The sequence below is a fragment of the Malaclemys terrapin genome, chromosome 18 (assembly GCF_027887155.1).
Source record: "Malaclemys terrapin pileata isolate rMalTer1 chromosome 18, rMalTer1.hap1, whole genome shotgun sequence".
Classification (NCBI taxonomy): domain Eukaryota; kingdom Metazoa; phylum Chordata; order Testudines; family Emydidae; genus Malaclemys; species Malaclemys terrapin.
This window is the reverse complement of record NC_071522.1, coordinates 18,705,847-18,733,826: the sequence shown is the minus strand read 5'-3', so window position 1 is coordinate 18,733,826 and position 27,980 is coordinate 18,705,847. Positions and strand designations below refer to the sequence as shown.

General features: G+C 40.6%; 1 protein-coding gene across 3 annotated transcripts in view; it reads right to left on the bottom strand.

Moving 5' to 3' along the window:
- The window catches only part of CUX1 (cut like homeobox 1), a 380,489-nt gene that overhangs the window by 141,013 nt on the left and 211,496 nt on the right, over nt 1-27,980 (bottom strand). For all 3 annotated transcript variants that reach the window (XM_054008638.1, XM_054008636.1, XM_054008637.1), the window contains exon 9: nt 2,968-3,016. In XM_054008638.1, coding sequence (XP_053864613.1) covers nt 2,968-3,016 — 49 coding nt within the window. The remainder of the gene's footprint in view (nt 1-2,967; nt 3,017-27,980) is intronic.

Here is a 27,980-nt window from a genome sequence, read left to right as displayed (position 1 = left end):
CTGCCCCTATATTGATACCAATTAAAGTGTTCAGTAATAGAGCCTTAAGGATTAACAGAGAAGCAAAAAATGAGATACATGCTCATCTGACAGTTCTTTTGTTATCCTGCAACAGAAATGGCAGCGTTTTACTACTAAGGAAATTGCAGTAGGTCTCAATAGAATTCTTCAGACTCTAAACCAAGTGTTAAAATAAAGTTAAATGCTAATGAACTATTAAGTTGTTCCCCCCAACAGAACCCTCGATACAGCAGCCAACTTTACTTATTGCTCCATCTTGTCTTTTTATACTGGTTTATCCCTCTCACTACTCTAATGCTTTGCTTCATTCTCCATTATCACTATCTTTCTGCTTCTTCAGCATTGTCCCTCCATTTCAGGTCTGTTTATCAAACTAACCCTATAAAACTTCATACTCTAACTGCAGAACCCTGTCTCTATACAATATCCCTGGCAAGCCCTATTCCAGTCAGCATACCTCTCAAAAGGCTTGTCTTTACTGCAACAGGCAGCGTTAGTTAGTACACTTGAGTTTGCCTAGCTTGAGTGCAGTGACCGTGGCTGCTCTATAAAACATTCAAACTACATAACATGATTTGATTAGCAGGACAGTGTGAGAGGCTTAGCATCAGATGAGTTGTTGGAAACTCAAGCTGCTGGAAACTCACTCCATTACTAGCTCCAGCATCAGCAGCACTTGAGCTTCAACCTTTTTTTTTTTTTTTTTTTTTTTTTTTTTTAAATGGAGATATCCCATCTCCCAGAACTGGAAGGGACCTTGAAAGGTCATCAAGTCCAGCCCCCTGCCTTCACTAGCAGGACCAAGTACTGATTTTGCCCCAGATCCCCAAGTGGCCCCCTCAAGGATTAAACTCACAACCCTGGGTTTAGCAGGCCAATGCTCAAACCACTGAGCTATACCTCCCCCCCATCTCACACCTTGGATGCATGCCCTTAAAGCATTATTTAACTCGAGCTTAGAGATTTTTGTGTGTGCACAGGAGTTGGGCAAAACTCAACTTATATCTGGAGCTAATAATGTTGTGAAGACACGTCCTAATTCTGTGGCCACTGCCCTCTTTTTCAAGTATAACATATTCCTCTGACCTCAATGTACGAAGTCTGCTCTTGCGTTACCAGTGGTTTTTCTTTTCCCAAATTTTCCAATCACAAATCACTAACTTCAGTGTAATGCATTTATAAAGGGTCTACAATCCCTTCTGGGAGTTGATGAGGGCACTGGGAGCACAACCAACAGCACACTTCCCCTACCCCTGAGAATGCCCACTGCATGAATAGAATTGAAGTTTCATCTGATCAGAGGGCTGAAGAGAAAGTATATCGGGACTGAGAAGTTGGAGGAAGTGAAAGAATCACAGAACAACTGCACAACTTTGGCTTCTTGAGATCTGAAGGTGACACTATCTTCTGCTTCAGAAACTCTAGAAGTTTTAACTTGCTGAGTTTTCAGAGCACTTTTTCAGTGGGAGGGGAAAACCTGGCCCTAAGCAAATGAGAATGTACTCTTTGAATATCCTAAAGGTTAAATGAAGAGCAGATTCCCTTCCAACACCTGAGATCAGGGATCTATGTTTCTTCTACAAAGTGAAATACATCATCAATTGCAACAGAGAAGGTAACGGCATTTCCCACTTGGCTGTAAAAGTTGTAGGTATGTCATCAAATAAAGCAAGGAAAGTACAGGGTTCTGAACTCAGGATTTGACAGCTAAGAGAAGAAGGAAACAACTTTCAAATATAAAATATTTGTGTTTGAAAATGAAAATATATTTACTATTTTAAGCAGAAAAATTCTGTTAAAGATGTTTTTAATACCAAGGCTTTGCTGTTCTTTGAATATCTCTTCTGAACTGCATTCCAGTTTGGACCACTCAAATATAAATACGTTCTTTGTATACAGCAGTAGTCACCCAAACTGCGAGACGTGCCCCCCTAGAGGGGTGCGGAGGACCATTCGGGAGGGGGGGCGGGGCAGGGCATGGACCAGCCCCAATGGGGGGCAGGGAGAGAGCATCACCCAAGCAGCTCTGTCCCCAGCTGCAGCTCTGCCCCGCCCTGCAGCTCTGCTCTGCTCCCCTCGATCGGGCCCTGGCCCCAACTGAGGGAGACACCTTAAAGGAACTGGATTGTCAAAGGGCAAGTGGTTAGCAGTTTCTAATAAACATTCCCATTTTAATGTCTCTTACGTTGAGCACCCAAACATTGAGGCACACCAAATCACTAGTCACTTTTTGAAAATTTAAGCCTGAGAGTTTATCTATTGGTTTTCATCTATTTGATCAGGTTTGGAATGTGGTGATCAGTTGCTGCCCATTATTTTTAACAAGAGCTGATTTGCCTAACATGGTGTATTACAGATTCATTGCTGTGAGTAAACTGCTTCAATTCCCACAAGTAGTCAACAAGAACAGTAGAGAGATAAGGTGGGTGAGGTAATATCTTTTATTGGACCAACTTCTGTTGGTGAGAAAAACAACAGAAGTTGGTCCAATAAAAGATATTGCCTTCCCCACCTTCTTTCTCTAATATCCTGGGACCAGCACAGCTACAACAACACTGGAAAAACAATAGAGGTACATAGCTTGGATTAAGCTAGTCACCATCCATGGGCATGTCCCGTGCTGTGGCAAACATTTGAGGCATTTAAAAAACAAAATAGGTTTAAAAAACTAAAAATGTTTGCTTGTAAATAGCATCCATTACTATATATATTACTATCCATTGCTATATAGATTACTATATTGCAGACATAGAGCCCTTACAGAGTTTCCCTCACTATATTTGCAGCTTGCACAGCCATACAAAGTAATAAGCTTGGACTGCTAAACATGGATAGGACACGAGAACTGTCATGAGACCACGAGAGAAGGGAACATTCCCCAAGATAAAATCAAAATCAATGCAAGTTTTTAAATTTTTATGAGTAAAACTTGTTTTAAAATCCTACCTGATTTGCTCTTTCGAGGTCCGTCATGATCATCTCAATTTCATCAGCCCTGGGAAAACAAACAAGCATAAGCACTGTTACTATACGAGAAGAAGAGCCTCTAGGTTGTGTGTTTTCAGTCTATTATGCAATTTTTAACATTCATATAGAAAAATACCAGATTGAAATATTTAAATAGGACACAGTTAAGTCTGAAAGACCAAACTTTTGACCCAATAGCTCTATTTTGGATTTCACTTGTGCATACAGGTATGTACTTCCCTCTTACCCACTATGCATGTAAGATCGTGAAAAAGAATTATGCATCAGTTTGCTGCTTTAAGGTCACTATCATTACACATTTTATCTAAAAATACTTGGCTTGCAAACTTTAAGAAGTAAAACAAAACAATTTCACAGTACTTAGAATCGATTACTCAAAAGGTTAGATTTTTGGCCTCTGAATCATGAAAAAATTAAAAATACTGAAAAAAGATTAAAGTTGAAAGTGCTTCAGTTCTGCTGGGGTATCTAAATATCATAACATTCTCCAAACATGTGGCCATTTTACATTCTGTACTGGAAGAAGTGCTGCAATACCTGGGCAAAGTGAAGGAAGTAAATAGCAAAGTTTCAAATTTACATCTGAAATTCCTAACTTTATGTTTTTGACCATATTTTAACATTATAGCCATTTCCCTCTTTTTAAAATTTCGTTTAAAATTTTCAAGAAATGATACACCAGGAAGTTTTTAAAAAATCGAAATATAGATTTAAAGTATCAGACAGTATTGTTAGTTTAGAGTCAGGCCCATAATACATTTTCTAAAAATTGATAAGACTGTTAAAGGGTTACAGAAATGTAAGTAGTTAAGGAAAACCAGTCCAATCAAACAATTTATATACATGTATTGGGTGCTGGCTACCTTAGACAACTAGCTCTACACATGCAAACTCTTGCCCCTGCATGGAGCCCCACTGATTTCCATGGGACTCTGCCCACTTGGATGCAGTTGTAGGATCAGAGCCCTACAGCCTGAGGATAAAAGTGGTCTCTATTTTATACAAATATCCTTTTTTTTCGGGGGGGGGGGGGGGGGGGGAAGGGGAGCACCTGGTAGCAGGACATCATCAGTGAAGGCTTTTAGAGTCTGGGATTCCCTCCTTCTGCCGATGCAAAACAGTCAGCATTTGTTTTCCTGTTGGGCATGCAGTAAGGCCCATTTATTTGCTGGGGTCTGTGCTAGGAGAGGGGTGCAATGATGCAATTGTTTTAAACTGTATCCCTTGTTTCTAATATTCACAGGAGCTCCAAGAATTGCCTGTTGAGGTCTCCTTTGGATAATATGGAAAACAGACCAACATGTGTTTTGCAGTGCAATCTTTTCTCTTTTGGCATGAGCTGATGAACTGTTATACTGGGAAGAAGACATGCGCAAGATGTTCTGAATTACTAATACGCATTATTTACTGGACTATATATTTTCCCTTGGGACAAACATAGTTCCAAGTGTTTAGGTACCAATGACATGAACTTGGAGAGGTTATATGAGTCTGTGATTACTTTTATATGCCAGTTTTGAAATAGAAATCTCTTTTTTTAGCATCAGGCCTGAAAAGTCTGTTCCCACTGCTAAACCACACATTAAAATGAAGCTATTTTTAGAAAGGGATTTTCATACAGAAAACAGTGTCTCTTAATAGGATAAGTACCAGAACATTCAAATGATCAAATAAGGCATCTCCAGAGACGTACCAGATGGAAGAGGTCAAGTTAAAGCACTGAAGAAACTGTTGTTTTATCTCAGTTTAGAAAAAAAATCTTTACGGCTCTTAAAAGAAAACTTCAGTGTAATAAAAGATATTTTGTTATTATTATTATTATTGTCATTCATTGCAAGCCAACAAGATTTCTGGCTCCAAACATAAGAAGACGACGACAGTCCCTGCCTACAAGATTACAATCTAATATAGACAGACATAACAGTTCTGACACATACAAAGCATGAAATGCTGGTCTGAGTCAGAGGTGGCGTAAAAGTCCAGCATCGGTCATTTCTTAAAGACCTTGTGAAGAAATGTATTTTGAGGAGGAATTTTAAGTAGGAGGGAAAGGTGGTCTGGTACCAGAGAACAGGGAGAAGATTCCAAACATAAGGAACATTGTGAGAGGGGGATACAAAACAGGGAAGCAGGAGAGAGGCTTGGGACAAGAAAAGGGAGAGGAAATAGAAAGAGGGGAAAGCAGAGATCTAAGTTGGAGCTGAATGCAGTGCCTGACAGGTGACGACAAGGTGCTTGAACTTTTTTAGGACAATCACTGTATCTAATTACAAAGAAGTATAAATCCCAGTATTTTAAAGCGATAGCATATTTGGGACAGAATTTAAGAGACCTACCATAGCACTGCTGGGGACGCCCATGTACAAGAGGCTAAACAAGGCTGCAGGACTCTTAAAAAATAGGGATTCAAGTTCTACCCTCAGATATACAATCTCACTGATTATAGTGGGAAGTGTACACCTGTATCTAAGGGCAACTTTTTCCTTCTATTCAGCTGTATACCACCTGACTGATTTTGGGGTGTACTTCTTTCTCCTTTTCACACAGGTATTCGTCCTACCTTGTTTTTCTACCTCATAATACTTCTGTATACATCTAATAAAAAGATGCAAACTCAAAATAAACATCTCTAGTGTAGCAATCTGAACACCCAGTGAGGCTGTGCTGTAACCATAAATATTATCTTTAAGTACAGTAATGAATTAAATTACTGTATGCTCTTTCCAAGAGCAAGTGTCAACAGCATTCAGAAGAATCTTCAAAAGGATTAATTCTTTTCATTTTAAAAGCTCAACTACCACATCAATAGCTGGCACTCCGACAGTCTAAAATCACTTATGCCTTAAAGTCTCCAATAGCTATGTACATTGTTTGCTCAGCAAAAGTATTTATTATAAAAAAATGCAAGTTCTCTCACCTTTTTATGTGCTTATAAAAACAAGCTTTCATTTATTTATGACTTACAAGGCACTGTGTAATGCTCAGCCTTCAAGGCAGTGGATGATTCCATTTTGGTCTAGAAAACATAGCTCACTGAATCAGAACCACAAAGGTCATTCCAGTGCACTCTCTGTATGGGCTAGTTTCTGCAACATTTACTCACTTTGAGTAAACTCTTTCAACAGTTCCATTTATTTAAATGGAACTATTCAACAAGCACAGTACTACTCAACCAACCTAAAGGGGGAGGGGTGTGTGCAGAATCGGGTCCTATGGGTTTTAACTTAAATTCTGATAAGAAATTTAAAAGAATATGATCAAGTTTAAATAAGCATAAAAAACTATGAATTGATTATAATCCTGGATCTGCAGATGGCTTCAAACAACAGCTCTAAGAGAGGTGTGAACTGCCCTATTTATCTCAATAGGCTGTGAACTCTGTAAAAGAAAAACAATTTAACGTCAACATTATTAGTTATTTCACTGCTGACCATTTTAGAAGAAACATCCAACTCATGTGTGATCCTGGGACAAACTGCCTCACTCACCCTCCCTAAATCTAGAGCGCACTGAAAATGAAAATGTGGGATCAGAATAAAATCAATTTCATTTTAATTGACATTAAAAGGCAGGTGTGTGCGACTGTACATGTGAGCCCGGAATCTCTTTGCAGCACTGTCTATTCGGGCTGTGTAAACACCAGGTAACTCATAAGAGCATTAAATAAGAACAACCATATTAGGTCAGACCAAAGGTCCATCTAGCCCAGTATCCTGGCTTCTGTCAGTGGCCAATTCCAGGTGCCACAGAGGGAATGAACAGAACAGGTCATCATCAAGTGATCCATCCCGTTGCCAATTCCCAGCTTTGGCAAACTAAGGCTAGGTAAAAAGCAACAGAGGGTCCTGTGGCACCTTTGAGACTAACAGAAGTATTGGGAGCATAAGCTTTCGTGGGTAAGAACCTCACTTCTTCAGATCCACGAAAGCTTATGCTCCCAATACTTCTGTTAGTCTCAAAGGTGCCACAGGACCCTCTGTTGCTTTTTACAGATTCAGACTAACACGGCTACCCCTCTGATACTAAGGCTAGGTACACCATCCCTGCCCATCCTGGCTAATAGCCATTGAGGGACCTATCCTCCAGGAACTTATCTAGTTCTTTTTTTAACCGTGTTATAGTCTTGGCCTTCACAACATACTTTGGCAAGGAGTTCCATAGGTTGACTGTGCACTGTGTGAAAAAATACTTTTTGTTTGTTTTAAACCTGTTGCCTACTAATTTCATTTGGTGACCCCTAGCTCTTGTGTTATAAGAAGGAGTAAATAACCTTTCCTTGTTTACTTTCTCCACAACAGTCATGATTTTATAGACCTCTATCATATTCCCCCTTAGTTGCCTCTTTTCCAAGCTGAAAAGTCCCAGTCTTACTAATCTCTCTTCATACAGAAGACATTCCATACCCCCTATCATTTTTATTGCCCTTTTCGGAACCCTTTCCAGTTCCAATATATCTTTTTTGAGATGGGGCGACCACATCTGCATGCAGTATTCAAAGTGTGGGCGTACCATGAATTTATATAGAGGCAATATGATATTTTTTGTCTTATCTATCCCTTTCTTAGTGATTCCCAACATTCTGTTAGTTTTTTTGACTGCTGCTGCACATTGAGTGGATGTTTTCAGAGAATTATCCACAATGACTCCAAGATCTCTTTCTTGAGTGGTAACAGCTAATTTAGACCCCATCATTTTATATGTATAGTTGGGATTATGTTTTCCAGTGTGCATTACTTTGCATTTATCAACATTGAATTTCATCTGCTATTTTGTTGCCCAGTCACCCAATTTTGCGAGATCTTTTTGTAGCTCTTCACAGTCTGCCTGGAACTGAACTATCTTGAGTAGTTTTGTATCATCTGCAAATTTTGCCACCTCACTGTTTACCCCCTTTCCCAGATCATTTATGAATATGTTGAATAGGACTGGGACCCCAGTACAGTCCCCTGCGGGACATCACTATTTACCTCTCTCCATTCTGAAAACTGACCACTGTTTCCTATCTTTTAACCAGTTACCAATCCAAGAGAGGACCTTCCCTCTTATCCCATGACAGCTTACTTTTGCTTAAGAGCCTCTGGTGAGGGATCTTGTCAAAGGCTTTCTGAAAAATCTAAAGTAAACTATATCCACTAGATCCCCCTTGTCCACATGCTTGTTGACCCCCTTAAAGAATTCTAGTAGATTCCTGAGGCATGATTTCCCTTTACAAAAACTATGTTGACTTTTCTCCAACAAATTATATTCATCTAGGTGTCTCACAACTCGTGGGCCCCCTACAGAGAGGGATAAAAGGTAGAGCAGCCCCAATTGTCTCAACTTCTTCATTAACAAATCCAGGTAAGGACTCCATATCACTGGGAAGGAGGACGGGTTGTGAGAGCCATAGGGACAAAAGCACCTTGAATAACTCCAGTACTGTAAAGTAAGTAACCTCTCTAAGCATTTGCCCACTGAGAGTAGCTAGAAGTTATCCCACAAGGACATGGGTGACTGGAGTCCCTATCTAAATGACTGTAGAACAGACCTGCTAAGCTATGCATTTGATCTAGAAGCTGAGCCAATAGACTGAACTCCTGGGTAGGTGCTCTACAGATTTCAAGAATAGGTACTCTCTTAAACAAGTTACTCACACTGAATGTGAACTAACCTGAGAGGGAATGGGTAGTTTATTCAAAGAGCAGGACATTTTAATGCAATCTATAACCCGTTTGGACACACTTTTTGAGGAAGCAGACTTAGATTTATAAAAGACCATGAAAAGCTGAGGTGATTGCAGAAAGGCTTTGTCCTGGAAAGGTAAAAGGAAAAAGACGTAGCCCTAAGAATATCTAGTGTGTGGAGCATGGACTCTTCAACAGAGTAATGAGTCTTAGGAAAAAATACCAGTAGGTGAATAAATTGGTTTATAGGAAAATCAAGCAATTTTCAGTAGAAATTTCAGGTGAGATGTGAGAATTACTTGGTCCTTATGAAATATTGTATAAGGCTGTTTAACCATTAAAGCTTGATTTTTGTCCCCTCTACAAGTCAAGATGATGGGGACTAAAACAACCATTTTATCAGGAAGGTGAAACATAGGCTCAGAGGGAGAGTCTTTCAAAGCAGCAAGTATCCCATTCAAGTCTCAGAGAGGGAATGGCTCCCTCATTGGTAGAAACACCTTAATCGGGTTTTTAGAAAATTCAGAAATTGCGGGATGGGGGAAAAAATTGGATGATTGTCAACGGGTGGATAGTATGCTGATACAGTGGCTAAATGGACTCCGACCAAGCTAACCAAAAGCCACACATTCTGATGACAATAAGTAGCCGAAAACAGAAGCAACTAAGAGTTGAAGAAGATTCTGAGTAGACTACAAAGGGAAGAGTTTTCTCTTTCTTTGATGTGCTTTTTTTTTTTTTTTTTGCTGGAAACTTTCTTGCTTTGAATCAAAACCTCTTGCAGAGACGCTGACCGGGATCTGTTAACAAAATAAAGTCAGCAAGATTCTATGCTGTTAAATGCATTGACTCTGAGGCTGGGGGCAGCATCTGGCCTTGGCTCTGTAAGATGATGTCTAGTAGGTTCAAAAAGAGGAAGAGGTGACATTAGATGGGAATACCAGAACTGACGTGCCTAGGCTGCAGCTATCAATATCACCTAAGTTTTGTCCTGGAATACCTTCATTAGAACCCTTGGAATTAAGGAACTAAAGGAGGGTTGTGGAGGAGACAAACCAGGTTATTTTAGCAGCTAAGTAGAAATGTGTCTCAGAAATCCCAGGCTTAGTCCTGCCCAGGAGCAGTCCCATGGGCAGTGAGAAGGAAAGGAGTGGCAGCTGGGGCTGTTCTGCCTGTTATACCCTCGCTGTAAGGGATGCGAGACTGTACAGGGTACATGCACAGCCCCACCAGACAATGATGGTTAAAAGATTCCAGGTTCTCTCACACACACTGGGATCTGCATGGACAAATGTTCAAAGAACTGAAATGTTAAATGACTGCTCAGCAATGCACCACAATTCACCTCTCATTTACATAACCATCACATTAAAGCTATATAGCATTAATCATTAAAACAGATCTCAGTCAATAAATCTACTGTTTTCAACTATAAATTGAGAGGGTTTCTTACAACTCCTTTCTTCTATCTTTCGCTGATTTAATAATGCTGCAGAATTTAAATACCGGCAATCTTCCTTCTCCTTCGTTTAAACACAAAGCATATCAAAATTATGGAATTACTCTTGGCTTGGCCTTGAGCAGCCCAATACGGTGTCAATTTTCTATGTGTGATAAAGCAACAGCATGTAAAAAGCAACTAAAATGCAAGTCATATTCAAGCATGTGAGCCACAGAGCAATCAAAGACTGTCATTCAAGGCTCAGTCATCTTCATACAGGAAAAATGAAACATCTGTGCCCCAGAAAATTAAGTTATGTATTGCATAATTCATTTGGTGTCTGCCATTGGAGCCATTTCATTGTTCCAGTGATAAACATGTTTGATTATTTTTGTTTTGTTTTCCATTGCCTCAGTGGTCTTCCTGTTTATCTAACCATCCCGCAACACATAACAATGTAGATAGCAATTACACAAAACAGGGTTATAGTCTGCTGGTAAGATGTGGGAAATCATCCGTCTTGTTAAACACATTAAGATGGCACCAGTATTAAATATTATATCCAATATAATTTTATTCAGTTTGATTCTTTTGGGTCCATTCTATAGTTATATTTGACGGTGCTGTCATTGCTTCCTAAGCATACAAGCATCAGCAGTTGACCACCTTTTTATTCTCCGGTTGCTTCCCCCTACTCTGATTTAAGTACTTCAATATCTCCTAGATTAACTCCTTCCCTTGTCAGTATACTCATCATCTCACCTCTGCTTTGAAACACATTACTTACTCCTTTACAAGAAGTTTCCATTCATCCTTGGTAACCTGAGCTATTCTCTCCCTCACACCCCATTAACAGGATATATATATTCTGTATGTACATATGCACAATAGAGTACCTTATTATCATCCTAGGTGTACAGTCACTGAAGAGTTTCTTGCAGAACAGAGTGCTATGACCAGCTAGAGTGCCAGCCAAAAAGCATATTTTTCCCATGAGTCAGGGAGCGGAGAAACTGCTCTTTTTGTAGAAAACAATGAAGGTTTCTTTTTTTAATTGCAGTACTGGGTTTCTAGATAGTGCTATCTCTTAAATGTCATATACAATAGGTACTTAATACTGTAAGCAAATTCCCATCACTGATATGGAGCTTGCTTCAGGATCATAGAGATAGAAAGGGTTTATCAGATTGACATCATCCATCCTGTAAATATAGGATACAGTATTCCAATAGGATGACATATCTGGTTACACTGATACCATATTGTATTGACTAAGGTGGTTTACCAAGTAATTGTCCAAGATAACTTTAGCTTTATGATGTTCGTAATACCTTCTTAGATAATGGTGACATAAACCAATTTATTTTGGGACATCACATTTCCTGACCGCCTGTTTGATTTTGTTTTTTAATAAATATGTATTTTGGTTAAAAAGTACAGTGACATAGAAATGCCAATAAAACTCATTGAAGAAACCTTTGGAGTTAAGGGATTCCTTTGAAAACAAACTATTTAAAATTCATTTCAATAAAGCATACCAAAAAAAGGATTAATCAAATTTAGTAATTAATCAATATTTACAGATAAGACAGTTTACAAGTGCTGAAGGGAAAGTTTAAAAACTTATCCAGTCTGTAGGATTGCTCTGTTAAAAGTTTAACTTTGCACAAGTTAAAAACAACACACTACTTAAAATCTTTTCCAGTTCAAAACATGAGTTAAAACAGTTTCAGGTTCCACACCTATCATTTCCCAATTTCTAATGGTTTTTCATCCCCAGGTTCCAGTAAGAAAAATCTATACAAACAAGATGAGAAACTGACTGGCTACAGAGAGAGGAGAGTGACTAACTATGCAAAAATGTTGTCAAATGCACAAAATACACAAATTGAACATTAAGAAAAAAATCACTTTCTCCAATATTTCAGTTACAGTAATCTTAACTATTCCTTGTAACACTAGTAGGTAAAAAATATCCAGGTGGAAATGTGTTTTGTGAAGGCTGATCTTTCAAAATACAATTATGTTAGACAGTATTATTTGATTAAAAACATGAATCATATTTAAAAAATAAAGTAGCTATGTTCCCAGGAATTAGCAGTCTTATTGTAATGATTACATTTCTATAAATTGATTTTATTTGACAGTTGCTCTAGATGTCAGTTCATTTACTATAACTTCCTGCTTAGAATTTACATCACTCTTGAAAAATTTACAAAAATTATCTTTTACTTGGTCAACATAGACTTGACCGAGCAAACATTTTGCTGACTCAGGGTCAAGGGTCAAAGTACCTTGCTGGATTGAGTGCTACGTCTTTAATATCCAGTCACAAATTACAAAACTCCCATTGCCTCTAATGGGGCCAGGATTTCCCTTAGGATGTTGTGATCTTGTATGGTGTTTTGGCAGAACATAGTGAATCCTATTTAAATAGTAACTTATTTGCGGATACCTCTATATCCAGCCTTTGGAATTTTGCATAGAGGTAATAACTTTATCATCCATAAGTGTAAGAATAAATGTGTTCATTTTGTGCTCTGGAGGGACAAATGTGAAATTGATCTTCTATGGAATTCCAACACATTGCCTGAAGTGAGACCAAGAACAGCTGAAATGACGTGCTTACTTTTGCTTTAAAAATATACAAAGCATAAAAATATCCATTGATGTGACAACCCTTAATTGATTCTGTAATTTGAGCAAGTTATTTTATCACTTTTTCTTCAAACTTCTAAAAATAACAATGGAGGATTTTGGTTTGGGGCAACATAGTGCTTAGAATTATTTTACTTATTTTTATTGAGTCATAATTGATCAGTTATCCAAAATAAATGACATTAATTGGAAATGTTAAATTCAACTCCTTTTACTGTAATACCAAGAACATGTAAAGGACAAGAAGTAATAGTTATAAAATCTTTGATACTTAGTCGATAAGCAACAGTTGTTACAAATTAAGGCTGTGATCTTATTCACATACTTAACTTCGCACACTGTGAATCGTCACATTAAAGTCATTGGGACTCCTTGCAGGACATGAGGCTAAGCACATATATAAATCCACAGAATCAGGGCCTAAGGTACTTTAGGCAGCAGAACGTCTATCTTCTCAAATATTATAATCTCAGTATGAATTCTCTCTCCTCCTTAGGACTGGGCTATACTGAAAAGTTATATCGGCATAGCTACATCTCTCAGGTGTCTGAAAATCCACCCCCCGCCCCTCCCCAAGCAACATAGGTAAGACGAGCTAACCCCTGGTGTAGACGGCACCAGGACGACAGAATTCTTCCATCAACCTAGCTACTGCCTCTTGGGAGGTGGATTACCTACAGTGATGGGAAAACCCTTCTGTTGCTGTAGTAATGTCTACACTGAAGCTCTACAGCACCACAGTTGCACATAGTCTTAATTAAATGAATGTCGGTGTCTGATATTTCTATACATTTTGTTTTCTTTAATATAAAAATAACTTTAGAAAAAAACAGAAACTACACGTGATTTTTTACTATAGCAACAGAGTGGATTAAAAATCTACCTTTAGAAACTGATTTTCAGTGATATTGGGCACCGGCATCTCCCATTAGCAGCAAAGGAGTTGTGGGAGCTCAGCATTTCTGAAAATCAAGCTCCTTGTAACTTCATTAATTCTCCATATTCTTTATTCTGCATCTTTGTTCTTTAAGAAAAATGACAAAATGTGTTTTTCTTCCACTAAGATCAAACCATAATCAGTGAAACAGATTTTAATCGTTCACCTCTGTGCAAGTTTGAAAATGGGTGCCCAGTGTAACAATACAATAAAGCAATCTTATATAGATGTGTCACTCCAAATATGTGCTCATGCCATGGGAAAATAACTTGTTTACCAATGTAGCGATGATAGACCATCAGTGCTTACCTTGTGGTGAATAGTACTTTTCCAGTGGTTTACGCACACATTAGAGTCAAGTATCAGAGGGGTAGCCGTGTTGGTCTGAATCTGTAAAAAGCAACAGAGGGTCCCGTGGCACCTTTAAGACTAACAGAAGTATTGGGAGCATAAGCTTTCGTGGGTAAGAACCTCACTTCTTACCCACGAAAGCTTATGCTCCCAATACTTCTGTTAGTCTTAAAGGTGCCACGGGACCCTCTGTTGCTTTGCACACATTACAGTAACCATAAAAATTAAAGAAAAAAAAGGCCCCACTTTTACCAAAATTCTCTGAAAAGACTTGTTCTCCAAATTGTTGTCAGGCTTATTCTGGCAGTCACATGGCTTAGCCCACCCAGCCTCACTTTGGGTAATTCATACTGTAGAATATGGGATGTACTGCCTGAATGACTTATTTGCATGAAGCAAGATAAAAATGACCAACAGTTTGCAATTTGGATATTTTTTCTCAACCATGTTGCTTATATACCTTTCCAGACAGACTCACTAACAGGTACTCAGAAATCATGGTGACAATGGACGGGAAGGGAAGAGAAGAGTTTGGATTTTTTCTCTTTTACTGACCAATGCATTATACTGACGCTTATACTTTTTTCTCCAGACTATGAGACACACCTGCACGTTTTTTTCCCCATTGTTATATGCTGGTCACTGTTCAGTGATTGTATCCATACAGCAATGAAAAGGTAGCTATCACAATCTCAGCAACTCACAAACAACAGCTACTAGCTTATTATTATCATTAGAGAAGATTCATCTGATGTAGAGAGGAATCTGGTGGCCCTTGAGTGAAAAGATTGAGGACCCATAAAATCACTTGGATTTGCCTCAGACAGAGGCTGAGCACAGGAAAGGAGAGCTCAATATATGGCTGGTCTTAGGAGTTCTTTTCTCCAGCCCTTAGACTTACATGGGCCAGATCCTCACCTACTATAAATCAGCATAGCTCCATTGAATTCTTTACAGCAGCTGGTTTACACCAGCTGAGGATCTAGCTAACATGAGTTTAGCTTCTGGTTCTTAAAAAAAAAAAAGACTACACTGACAATATAATAGCAGTGAATTCATGTAACCAAGAAGAGTCAACATTTTTCCTCCTAAAGTTTCCAGACATTGGAGGATTATATGAGAGTCACAGGATGGCATACATAATAGCTGTATATATGAAAACTATTTATTCCAAAATAATCCTCCCTTACAGGCAACACTAGGTCCTATTGCAAACTCTCCCTGGGGTGATAGTGCTATTTTTTCCAATTTAACCTTTTCCATTTTTATTTTCAGGAACACATTTCAGATTCTCTAGTTCTCTTTCCACAATTGTTTAACCTTTAAAATACTCTAACAGCAAAATAGCTGCAGGCTGAACTGTAGACTGCTGTTGTAAACTGCAATATGGAACCTTTTGATTACCTTGTTGTACCAGTTAATACAAATAGGTTCAGCACTCCACTGAACTGCAGATCCACTTGTAAATTGTATTCTATCCCGTGATAACGTTGCAAAAGTTTCTACTAAGTCAAAATGATACGGTGATGTCAGAATCTTTTTCAATGAATGCAGATTACATTTTCTAAATGTAAAAACTCTTGCAGGGAGAGAAGGGAAATGGGATGATACAGATTTGTTTACAGGATTTTTTTTTTCCCACTTGAAATGTGTGTTCTGACTTTAGTAGCAATTAAGTCTTAAGGCCAGAAAACAGGTATTTGGATTATTAACAGGCAAGTGAGGATCCACATGTGCAGTCCTGCGTCCAGGCCAACCACCATTCATTGGATGAGATTCTATCTGTGTATGCAGGAGGGTCTGCCTATGCAGAATCAACTACAGGATCGGGTCCAAGGTTGTTTCTTGAGAGGGAGACTGTCTTTATTTAGGTCTTGCACATTGCCTAGGACATAAACATGCTTAATAGAGTCATCTTAATATTAACAATATTAGTAACAGTAATTAGGATTTCTTATGTTGCTTGAAGGTGAAGGTATGGTAGCTTCAAGCATCATAAAAGTAGGAAAATGAGGGATTTCCTCACCCTAGAGTGCAATACTATTCTATAATGGCTCAACTAAACACTTATCTATAGGATGTACCAGCATGTGGACATACTGATAGCAAGTTAAGAGGCCATTGGCAAGAATGGATTCAGTGCTCTTCTTGTAAAGGAATTAATGCAATGAAACATGGTTCTAACTACAGTATATCCTGTCTTTCCTCTTTGGATTTTCCCCAAGCTAAGCTCCTTTTATGGGGCTAAGTAGTAAATCAGTAATTCAGCCATCCCTTCTTTGCTTTTGAAGTGTTATACAAACAGAGATGAGGCTGCCAGACTTGCTGGCCCCTTTAACTGTGTACAGTTCTTTTCAGGGACCTCGTCGCTTTCACTTTCAGGTGTAAAGCGGTCAGGGGCGTCTCAAGGAAGATCATTTACCTAACCCAAAAGCTAAAATGTGTAACCATTTAAAAGTAAGTATTTATGCATAAATCCCCACTCGGTGCTATGCGAGATGTGGTATTTCCTACATTAAATACAGTAACTGTAGTAAAGGGGTGGGGAGCAATAATTACCTCCTCCAGGGAGGATGAAGAAATATTTGTTTGAGAATATTTGTTTGGTTGACTGATGGATCTGGTTACCATAGGCAGCAATGAGGAAATGGAGGACATAGTCAGTACCTTCTTCCTTAGTGCAGAGTCTCTGGAATCCCTAGCATCTTGATTGTGCTTAGATTTTACCAAGGTATGCTCTGGTACCAAACGCTGGGTTTTATGAGGTTTAGATGTACCAGGGGTTTAGCTACAGAGGGACTCTTGGTACCAAGACCACTTGAAGCCTCAGTGGTACACTGCAAGGCCTCAAGTACAGCAGGTCTTTTAAGACCAGCTCCTTGCTGAGGAGATTTGGAGCGCCTCTTGACAGAAGACTTGGCGGTCTCACCTGCAGATCTGTCTCTCAAAAATCTGGAAGGCAATCAAGCTGCAGAAGTCGACGTGTGCTGTAGTCACTTGAATACTGCACAGAGGGGTACCCGGGCTTGGTTCTGACACAGGTCAGAGGGAGCTTTCCATTATGAGGAGTCAAAGCTTTAGCTCTCTGTCTGTCCTAAAACAACTCTTGCATCTGAGCAGATCTTGCCTCTGGACAGCACATGAGTATCTCCCAGTGCGAATGGCCATCACTAACTGGGAAGGACTCCGATCAAGTTAGGCAATGCTTGAACCTTGGGGATTTAGTCATGCCCCAAGGAGCTCCTTCAGGGAAGGAAATTTCCACCGGGAAAGGAGGGCAGGAGGAGGAAGAAACTAAAAGCCCCTAGAAAAAAAATGCAATAAAAACTACAACAATTAAAATTAATCTATTAGTACTAATTAATTAAACTAAAGATTAAGTACACTATAAAGTACAAACGGGTAGCTACATACATAAGGGGGCACCAGTAGATGCTCCATCTTTGGCCGAGGCAGTTGAGAAAAAACTGAAGATGGTTCATGCATCATAGCCCAGTATACCCTCAATACAGAACATGAGGATAGGAAGGATTCATGCGTGGAGTGAATGGGCTCTGCTACCAAAAGTCTCCAATGAGGGCAAAAGAGGTGTATGCACACCTGAAGCGGAGAGCCCATAGGGACATTTCTTTTTCTTCAAGTACTTTTACGAGAAAAACAAGAGAAAAGAGCAAGGTTTCGCAACCACTCAGGGTCATCACACAAAGTCCATTTAATACTGAACTCTTGAGTCAGAACTCCTTGTCCATCCAACTTTTCTCACTCCCGATTTGATGAGCTTCAGTCTGCCAGTTACATGTCACAACATCAGTGAAGATGATAGTGACAGAATTAATCAATGACCTCCCTCAGGAAAACAAATAAGTTATCTGTATCACAACTAAAATGTTTTTTGATCAATAACATTAACTACTACTACTTTGCCAGGAAATTAGATTATTTCATCACAGTACAGATAGAGGGAGATCTTATGTAACCAAAAATAGCTCAAACTGCTGTTTAGTGGTTTCTGCCTTTCAATCAAGAAGACTGAAAGTATAGCTATCATCTGCAGTAAGTCCTGATACAGAAGTGGTTTCCTATTGAGTTAACCTGGCTCAACATACTATAGCAGTGTATATATTTAAAATGATATAAAACTATGAAGGCATATTCTCAGGAAAGGGACTAGAAGGCTACAACATGGCTTGAGTTAATGTCCCGAAGTGTTTCTTCCCTCTTTGTTCGAAGAATCACAGAAATCTAGGGCATGAAGGGACTTAAGAAGTCATCAAGTCCAGCAGTCTGTGCTGAGGCAGGACCAAGTAAACCTAGACCATCCTTGACAGGTGTTAGTCCCATCGACACTCCTGTTAATATTCTCCAGAATGATATTCGCCTTTTTTGCAACTGTACCACGTTGTTGATTCATATTCAGCTTGTGATCCACTATAACCCCTAGATCCTTTTTAGCAGGACTACCACGTAGCCAGTTGTTCACGGTGTCAGGAGACGCGGTGAAGGCACGGAACAGGGGTGAGAAGCAGGGCAGGGGTGGGGCCTTGGAGAAAGGGGTGGAGTGGGGGGAGGATTCTGGGGGGAGCACCCCCTGGTAATTAGAAACTCAGTGCCTATGTCCCGGGCCCAACACACCCCTAGGGACAGCCCTGCCTCTAGGTGATTACAAATTCAACAATTTGTTTCAGTATGAAAAAGGAAAGTGTGTAAGCCCCACCTAAAGCCGATACATTTGAAGACCTAGAAAATTAAGCCAGCTCAGTCTGACTACTGTGTAGCCAGAGCAGAGACATGCAGCACCACGGCTAAGAGGCCTCTACTGGTCCTCAGGATTAACAATATCCCACAGGGAAAAGGACCATGAGTCTACAAAAATATGCATGGCAGTTGACAAGTACTGTGTCAAGTACAAGTTACAAGTTATCAGTGCCACTCCTCCCAATGAATGCTGGATGGTAGAGGGAAATAGTGATGAACCTTCTATCTATCACCATCCTCAGCGTTAGGTAACCATATGGCACAGAAGAATCCAGAAGCAATGGGGCATGAGGAAAGCAATGATTAAACCAAGGACTGATTTATGCCATGAAACACATTTTAGGATTAAAGAATGAGACGGGGAGTATCTTTTTCTTGTTCTCTAAACAGGCCACTGGACAGTACTGGTGACAGCAAACTCTTCGGTGGCCACTGAACAGTATTGGTGACAGCAGACTCTTAGGTGGTTTTGGATACTTGAAGCAATGATTAAGAATTTGTCAACCAGGGCCTGAATCAGGTGTCTGGGGCTGGTTAACTGAGTTAGGATGCTGCAGTCAAGGCCGCTCACAGTTTAACAGAGACCCCCAGCTACCTGAAAACAAAAAAGTCATGCAGGATGGTGATCAACTTTGCATGGCCACACTGAATGCACATCTAGAATCCTGGAGTGCTCACAGATGGGACATTCCTGTTCAGTTCCCTTGTGTATCTAACATTTTAAAACACAGAATAATGTTTATATTATTATACAAAATAAGAAAGATAAGAAAACAGGTAAGATACAGATAAGAAAACAATACAACTTCAAAGTTACATACTTGCCTCAGAAAGCCCTCAAATGTCTGGAAAATGCAAATGACAGTAGATGGCATTTGGCCTAATTTTTAAAAATGGATAATTATAGCCTATTCTAATTGTTAATGATATAGTAGCTACTCTAGGTTAAGTACTGTAAATGACTAATAAACAAGAAAAACATGTTTGTAAGTGTCTACAAAAGAGCCAATAAGAGTAGATGGTGAAGGAAGCAACGTCCCTCGCAAGAAAGGGCAGCTGTTGTGTAAAATATGCTGAAAGGAATATGATCTTGCGCAAAGTTGTGTGTGATGTTACTTGTGTGGTTGGCAACAGGAAAACTATGAAAGGATGTGTCAATTTGCCCAAGGTGCTGAAAGACCAATGGTGTGTAAATGGGGAACTCCAAATACATTTATGGCTAGATCATAAACGTTATCATGTCACTACAATTGTTCAGAGAACAAGAAAAAGATATCCTGGGTGATAAATAGGGTTGTTTTTTTCTTTTAATCCTGTATTAAAAGGTTTCCCTATGTTGTACTTCCAATATTTTTATAAAAAACTGAAATATGTTATGACCTAGTTTTGGTTCCAGTTTAACATAGCTAATCATGTGCAAAGTGACATTATTGGAAAATTACCCAATTACCTACTAGTTGCAATAATTAGCCTAGCAAAAATCATACAAAATTTGCTGTTGCTGTAAGTAACAGTACCTTTACACGCACTGTGTATGCGCACACGCTATTTTGTTGTTAAAGAACACTGTGATGATGTCCACAAATACGATTTACGCTAACAGGTTTATTTTTTCTTCATTTTCACCTGTATTTGTGCTCATCACACCTTAGTGAGATTTGTTTGGTTTTTTGTTTTGCTGTGTCTTTTTTAGGCTAAAGGGGAAGTTTCTAGTCCATCATTTGGAGATTAAATCAGTAAATAATTAATAAAAGCATCCATAGCTTTAGTTTACATCTGAAAAGAGCAATCCTGCACATACGCACTGTTATGAAGATAGTGTAGTGCAGTAGAGTTTTTTAAAACGTCAGGCCAATATCAAGGGCCACATTTTTTCCTTACCAAAAAGAAATTTTACAGTCTTAAAGTAAGTTCATTTTACAATAGTGGTAACATTGGTATACAGCCACAATTTTCATCCATAGATCTCAAAAGGACTTACGAAGATTGGCGGCTATTTTTTTTTTTTTTTTTTTTTTTTGAAGATGGGGAAACTGAGGTACAGAGTAAGTACTGTGTCCAAGGTAACACAGCAGGTCAGATAGCAGAGGTGAGACTAGAATCTGGGTCACCCAATTCCTGACATGGTACTCAATTTTTTCAACTGCGCTGTCATTCCTTATAACGGTATCAGATTTCCAAAATGGGAAATGACTGCCTAGGAAGGAGTACTACAGAAAGGGTTTTGGGTGTCATAGTGGATCACAAGCTAAATATGACTCAACAATGTAACACTGCTGCAAAAAAAGCAAACACCATTCTGAGCTGTATTAGGAGGAGTGTTGTAAGCAAGACACACGAAGTAATTCTTCTGCTCAACTCCACGCTGATTAGGCCTCAGCTGGAGCATTGTGTCCAGTTCTAGGTGCCACATTTCAGGAAAGATGTGGACAAATTGGAGAAAGTCCAGAGAAGAGCAACAAAAATGATTACAGATCTAGAAAACGTGACCTATGAGAAAAGATTGAAAAAATTAGGTTTATTTAGTCTGGAGAAAAGACAACTGAGAAGGGACACGATAACAGTTTTTGAGTACATAAAAGGTTGTTGCAAGGAGGAGGGAGAAAAATTGTTCTCCTTAACCTCTGAGGATAGGACAAGAGGCAATGGGTTTAAATTGCAGCAAGAGCAGTTTAGGTTGGACATTAGGAAAAACATCTTAACTGTCAGGGTGGTTAAGCACTGAAATAAATTGCCTAGGGAGATTGTGGAATCTCTATCACTGGAGATTTTTGAGAGCAGGTTAGACAAACACCTGTTAGGGACGGTCTATATCAGGGGTGGCCAACCTGAACCGGAGAAGGAGCCAGAATTTACCAAGGTACATTGACAAAGAGCCACAGTAATACGTAAGCAGCCGCACATCAGCTCTCACCACTCCCCTTCCTGCCCCCACTCCCAGTGTCTCCTGCCCACCGGCAGCCCCACTGATCAGCGCTTCCCCCTCCCTCCCCGCACCTCCCAATCAGCTGTTTTGTGTCATGCAGGAAGATCGGGGGGGGGGGGGGAGAGGAGCGAGGGGATGGGAAAGGGTGGGTGGGGGCAAGGCCTGTGGTAGAGCCAGGGGTTGAGCAGTGAGCACCCCCCGGCACATTGGAAAGTTGGCGCCTGTAGCTGCAGCCCCAGTGTCAGTGCCTATACAAGGAGCCGCATATTAACTTCTGAAGAGCCACATGTGGCTCTGGAGCCACAGGTTGGCCACCCCTTTCTAGATAATACTTAGTCCTGCCATGAGTGCAGAGGACTGGACTAGATGACCTCTCGAGATCCTTCCAGTTCCACGATTCTATGACATACTGTATAGGTCTCAGCTTTAAACTATCTGTATAGTATCTTTTTAACAAACTTTTACATTGTACCCAGATGCACTGTCTAGATCTGACTCCTCCTGGAGCTGTCTTACTGTGTCAGGTAAGTGTGCAGTAGTTGAGGGGATAACATAAGAGGAGCTGTTGGAAAACCTCTCTTGATTCAGAGAAAATAAACAATCAGCATTTTTTCCAGAGTAATTAATGAAATCTTCGTATGAAAATAATTCCTTTCCCCCCAAAACAGGTCTTCATCCAATTAGTATTTATTTATTTATGAAGTTATTCAAATAAAATGAACTAATTTGCACATCACTGCACAGAAGTTAGCTATATTGTAGCATTTGCAGGTTAAAAACAGACATCTTTGTTCTCAATTTGTGTGTGTCATACTTGAGTGCCTATTTGAACACTCAGTTGAGAAAGGGTGCAAACTGCAAACATGACAGGCCCATGTTCTCTCTGGATCTGAAGTGAGTGAGAACACTGATGTATTTCCTTATTCAAACATGCCCAAATGGGGACTATCACTTATCTTCCTGAACAGGTCACTCCCTCCTGCCTACGGTCAGGAGTTCCAGAGTGCTAATAGTGTTGCCAGGTGCCCAGTTTTCGACCAGACTTTCCGGTCAAAAAGAGGACCTGACAGCGTCCAGTCAGATCTACTGACCAGACACCCAAAGTCCAGTTACTGCGAGCGCCAGCTCCAGCCCTTACTCAGCTGCCTTTGTCGGGCAGCTGCAGTTCCCACCCCGGCTCTGCAGGCAAGTCCCTCCTGACCGTGGTGGGGGGTTGGGGTGGAGAAGAAAAGAAGCAGCGAGCGATGGAGGGTGGGGAAGGAGTGGACAGGAGCAGGGCCTCAGGAAAAGAGGTGGGTCAAGGGCTCGGGGGAAGAGGTGGGGCTACTGAACAGTGCATTAATGCTTCGTGGGAGGAGCTCTAGATGGCCTATTACTAAGGAGGGACCTGACAGGGAACAAGTCACTAATAGGAGTAGAATTCTGGTCTCCAATTTTCTTGGTAAATGCTATGCTATTGAGCTAAAAGAAGCATCTCTGCTAGCTCAGGCCTACAATATTATTTATATAGGGTTACCATATTTAAAAAATAAATAAAGAGGACACTCCACGGGGCCCTGGCCCCGCCCCAACTCCGCCCCTTCCCCAAAGTCCCCGCCCTAACTCTGCCCCCTCCCCTGAGCACCCCGCATTCCCCCTCCTCCCTCCCAGCCACACGAAAAGGGCTGCCCGAGCGCTACTGGCTTCACGGTTTGCTGGGCGGCCCTAAGACCCTGCGCCCTGGCCGGCGCTTCCCCAGCACAGCTGGAGCCCGGGAGGGGAAGCGCCCAGCCAGGGGCGCAGGGTCTGGAGGCAGCTCCCATGGGCTTTGGGCAGCTCCCATGCCTCCGGACCCTGCGCCCCCAGCCGGGCACTTCCCCTCCCGGGCTCCGGCTGCTGTGCTCCTCCCCTGACTCTTCAGCTCTGTTTAAGAACCAAGCTGCCCAAGCGCTACCGGCTTCGGGCAGCCCCCATGCCTCTGGACCTGCGCCCCCGGAGCCAAGGAGGGGAAGTGCCCGGCCGGCGGCTCAGGGTCCGGAGGCAAGGGGGCTGCCTGAAGCCAGTGGTGCTCGGGCAGCTCGGCTTTAAACAGAGCAGAAGAGTCAAGGTAGGGAGCAGCCCGGCCGGCGGTATTTTTCCCGGACATGTTCGGCTTTTTGGAAATTCCCCCCGGACGGGGGTTTGATTACCAAAAAGCCGGACATGTCCAGGAAAAACCGGACATATGGTAACCCTAATTTGTACTTCCTATTATAGAGAAGAGGCAAAAATTCTCTTGAATAATGCCTTTTAAGTCCTATATTTACATTGAGTTTGCATATGGTGTTTTGCTGATGAAAACTATTGTTTGTGTGTGAGACTAAAACATAAATCAGACCATGGTGAGATGTGTCATTCTCGTTGCAAGGTTTCACTAAAAGATGTGAAATGTCAGTCCTAAAGACTACAGTTTTAACTAAATTGCATGCATTCTCTGAACAAGATTTTATAGCTCCATCATCCCAAACATGACTTTGGTCACCTCTTGTTTTTTCAAAGTCTGTGTAGAATAGAATTACACAGTATCTCTGGTGCATCTCATCTTCTAGGGATTTCACAATACTCTGAAAACAAAGAGGCAGATACTGAGAAGTGCCTTGACTTCACTGGAACTTGAGGACTCTCAGCATCTCTGAGATTAAGCCAAACAAATACAGTGGTTGAAATTTTCAGACAATGGGAGTCACTGAGGCTCAGCATCTTTCAAAATCAGGCCACGCTTTAATTAGTTGCCTAAACATTGATGTAGATGCCTAATTTGAAATGGCCAGGTTTGAGAACGTTTGCCTGCTAGTGCAGTAGTTCAGCGTTAGGACATTCTAACTGAGAGCAGAGGGTACATCAACCAGTTATCCTCCCACAACAATAAGTGCATCTTCCTGCCTCTTAAAGGTGCCAAGAGAAGGTTAAGGGGTGACAGGATTACAGACTGTAAGTACATACGTGGAGAACAAATATTTAACAGTGGGCTCTTCAATCTAGCAGAGAAAGGCATAATATGATCCAACGGCTGGAAGCTGAAACTAGACAAACTCAGAGTGGAAATAAGGTGTAAATTTTGAAGAGGGAGAGTAATTAAGCATTGGAACAACTTAACAGAAGAACAGCAGACCAAGGGTCCATTTAGCCCGGTATCCTGTCTTCTGACAGTGGCCAGTGCCAGGTGCTTCAGAGGGAATGAACAGAACAGGTAATCATCAAGTAATCATCCCCTGTTGCCCTTTCCCAGCTTCTGGCAAACAGAGGCTAGGGACACCATCCCTGCCCAACCTGGCATACCCATAACTAAAACGTAGCCTTACTAATAGCCATTGATGGACCTATCCCTTCATGAATTTATCAAATTCTTTTTTGAACCCTGTTATAGCCTTGGCCTTAACAACATCCTCAGGCAAAGAGTTCCACAGGTTGACTGTGCGTTGTGTGAAGAAATACTTTCTTTTGTTTGTTTTAAATCTGCTGCCCATTAATTTGATTTTGTGACCCCTAGTTCTTGTGTTATGACAAGGAATAAATAACACTTCCTTATTTGCTTTCTCCACACCAGCCATGATTTTATAGACCTCAATTATATCCCACCTTAGTCATCTCCTTCCAAGCTGAAAAGTTACAGTCTTATTAGTCTCTCCTGATATGGAAGCTGTTCCATACCCTAATCATTTTTGTTGCCATTTTCTGAACCTTTTCCAATTCCAATACATCTTTTTTGAGATGGGGCGACATCATCTGCACTCAGTATTCAAGATGTTGATGTACCATGGATTTATATAAGGCAATATATAGCGGCAAACTTACGCATGATTGTCGTGGATTCTCAATCACTGACAATTTTTAAATCAAGATTGGGTGTTTTTCTAAAAGATCTGTTCTAGGAATTATTTTAGGGAAGTTCTATGGCCTGTGTTATACAGGAGGTCAGACTAGGTGATCTGAGTGTGCCTTGTGTTGTTAGAGATTATAGTCTTTTATAGATTCTATGTCAGCAGAATAATAATATTCTACCTCTATAGCACTATCCCGTAACGTACGGAAGGATTATACTCATTTTACACAAGGGGAAACCAAGTCACAAAGTGTTTAAGTCACAAAGCAACATTCTGAAAGTGGTAAGAATACAACACAGATCTCTGAATTGCCAGGCTAGTGCTTTAAACACACAACTTTCATTCCTCTAACAACAAGATCTTAAACTTCATACCAAAACGTGCTATTATTTTTGTAGAAGTAAACACGACTAGAACCACTGAATGAAATGAGGGGATCTCTCTACTTGTAAAGCCAAATCAGAGGTCCTTGCTCTTGCAAGACTTCCATTGAAATATCATAGGAGTTTTTCATAAGTAAAGAGGACAATCTTGGGCCCACGGTCAGTAAGAAACACTGGTTAAAGGCCAACATCTGGAATAAGTGAAGATCCTGATGTATGATTTAAAAAAGTGTAAATGTACTTCTGTGGTATCAGTTAAAAACAACTTGCATGTCTTGTTCACAAGGCTGAAGGCAATTGGTTTAACATCACTAGAGTATAAACCCTTTTCTAATGGCATGTCCATACTACAAATTTAAGTCAAATTATGTTAAGCTGACTTACAGCCACCTCAGTAATTACTGTGGTGATTCATGTCCACACTGCCCTCCCTTCTGCAGCTGGTGAGCACTCTCACTAGGAATGTTTTCACCAATTTAAGAGAGGGGCTTAGAGCCCAGTTCCGCACAGCTCCCCACCAGGAGCCAGGCTGACCCCCAGGCTCTCAGCTCTCCGTCGGGAGCAGGGCAGCCACCTGGGCTCCCAACAGGGAGACTCAGTTCAATCAGGTTCCCAGCTGGTAGTGGGGAGCCAGGACCCCCGTCAGCAGAGAATCAAAGAAGAATCATAGAAGATTAGGGTTGGAAGAGACCTCAGGGAGTCATCTAGTTCAACCGCCTGCTTAAAGCAGGACCAACCCCAACTAAAGCATCCCAACCAGGGCTTTGTCAAACCAGGCCTTAAAAACCTCTAAGGATGGAGATTCCACCACCTCCCTAGGTAACCCATTCCAGTGCTTCACCACCCTCCTATAACAAAGAGTAACAAACATTAAAAGACCTCCCATAATCAGAAACAGAAAAAAAGAGGCCAAGGTATGAATTATAGATCAGCATTTTAGGAATCAAATTCAAAGTTATTCTGATACCTTTTCCAGCACATTTGAAACCTTTCTCCAACACTCTGTGTTAATCTACAGGGAAATTAACTGATCTACATTTGGTAATTGAGGGGTTAATTCTGACTGATGTAGAATGCCCCAAGTCTGTGCTCTGTTCATCAGAGCATTAAATCTGAAAGCTCAAGAGAGTAGTGCAGCCGTGCTGCAAGGGCTATGTTATAAAGTTCTGCATTAAAAATTCATATCGCAGGCATGCCACAATACTCTGCTCTGGCTGAAAGGAGAGCTGCCGGGGAAATATTAGACACCCCACTGTCTTTCTGGCAATTGGAGACATTCCTCAACAAACAGCACCTCAGGAAGGGAATGAAAGGGCAAACAAACCGTGAAACAAATCAATGAGTTCAATTATCTCTCTCTCTCGGAAAGGAAACTTTTCATTTTTAAGGCTTTGTGAAATCTTTTAACGATGGCCCTGAACAAAGATCCTGGGCACTCTGGCTGCATAGCCAGCTGTTTGGCGTAGCATTTCATTTGTTTTACATAAGACAGAGATTCCCACACGCACATGGTGAAAGGCAAAGCAGGGTATAGTTGTCTCTCTGCAGCGTGACTCCAGTTGCCTTTACATTATCACAGCCATGTGGGATAACACTGTATAAACTGTTGCCATTTTCACAGAAGTGTCTTCAATAAAGCCTGAATTTAGATCTAATAAGACAGTTAGTTACGCTATAGTTACAGAGTTGCATGAGTAAGAGGGTAGCACTGTGTAACAAATACATATAACAGTTGAAAAAAAACTGTAGCAAATAAATTCTTAGCCATCGCTTGGTATTTAACATATTAAGCTCCAAGGGCAGCTACAATGCCTAAATCAAAAATTAAACAAAAATAATTTCAAAACAAGTATAGGGCTTGTTGACGTGCAAAGAGGACTGAAGAGAAGCTGGAATAGTCAGCATTTTGTAACACCAGCCTTCACTGCTCAAAAAAAAAATAAAAATAAAAAAAAAAAAATCACAAAATTAGAAAATTCTGGCTGATAAGATGTTGCAAGCTACTGAGCAAAGGA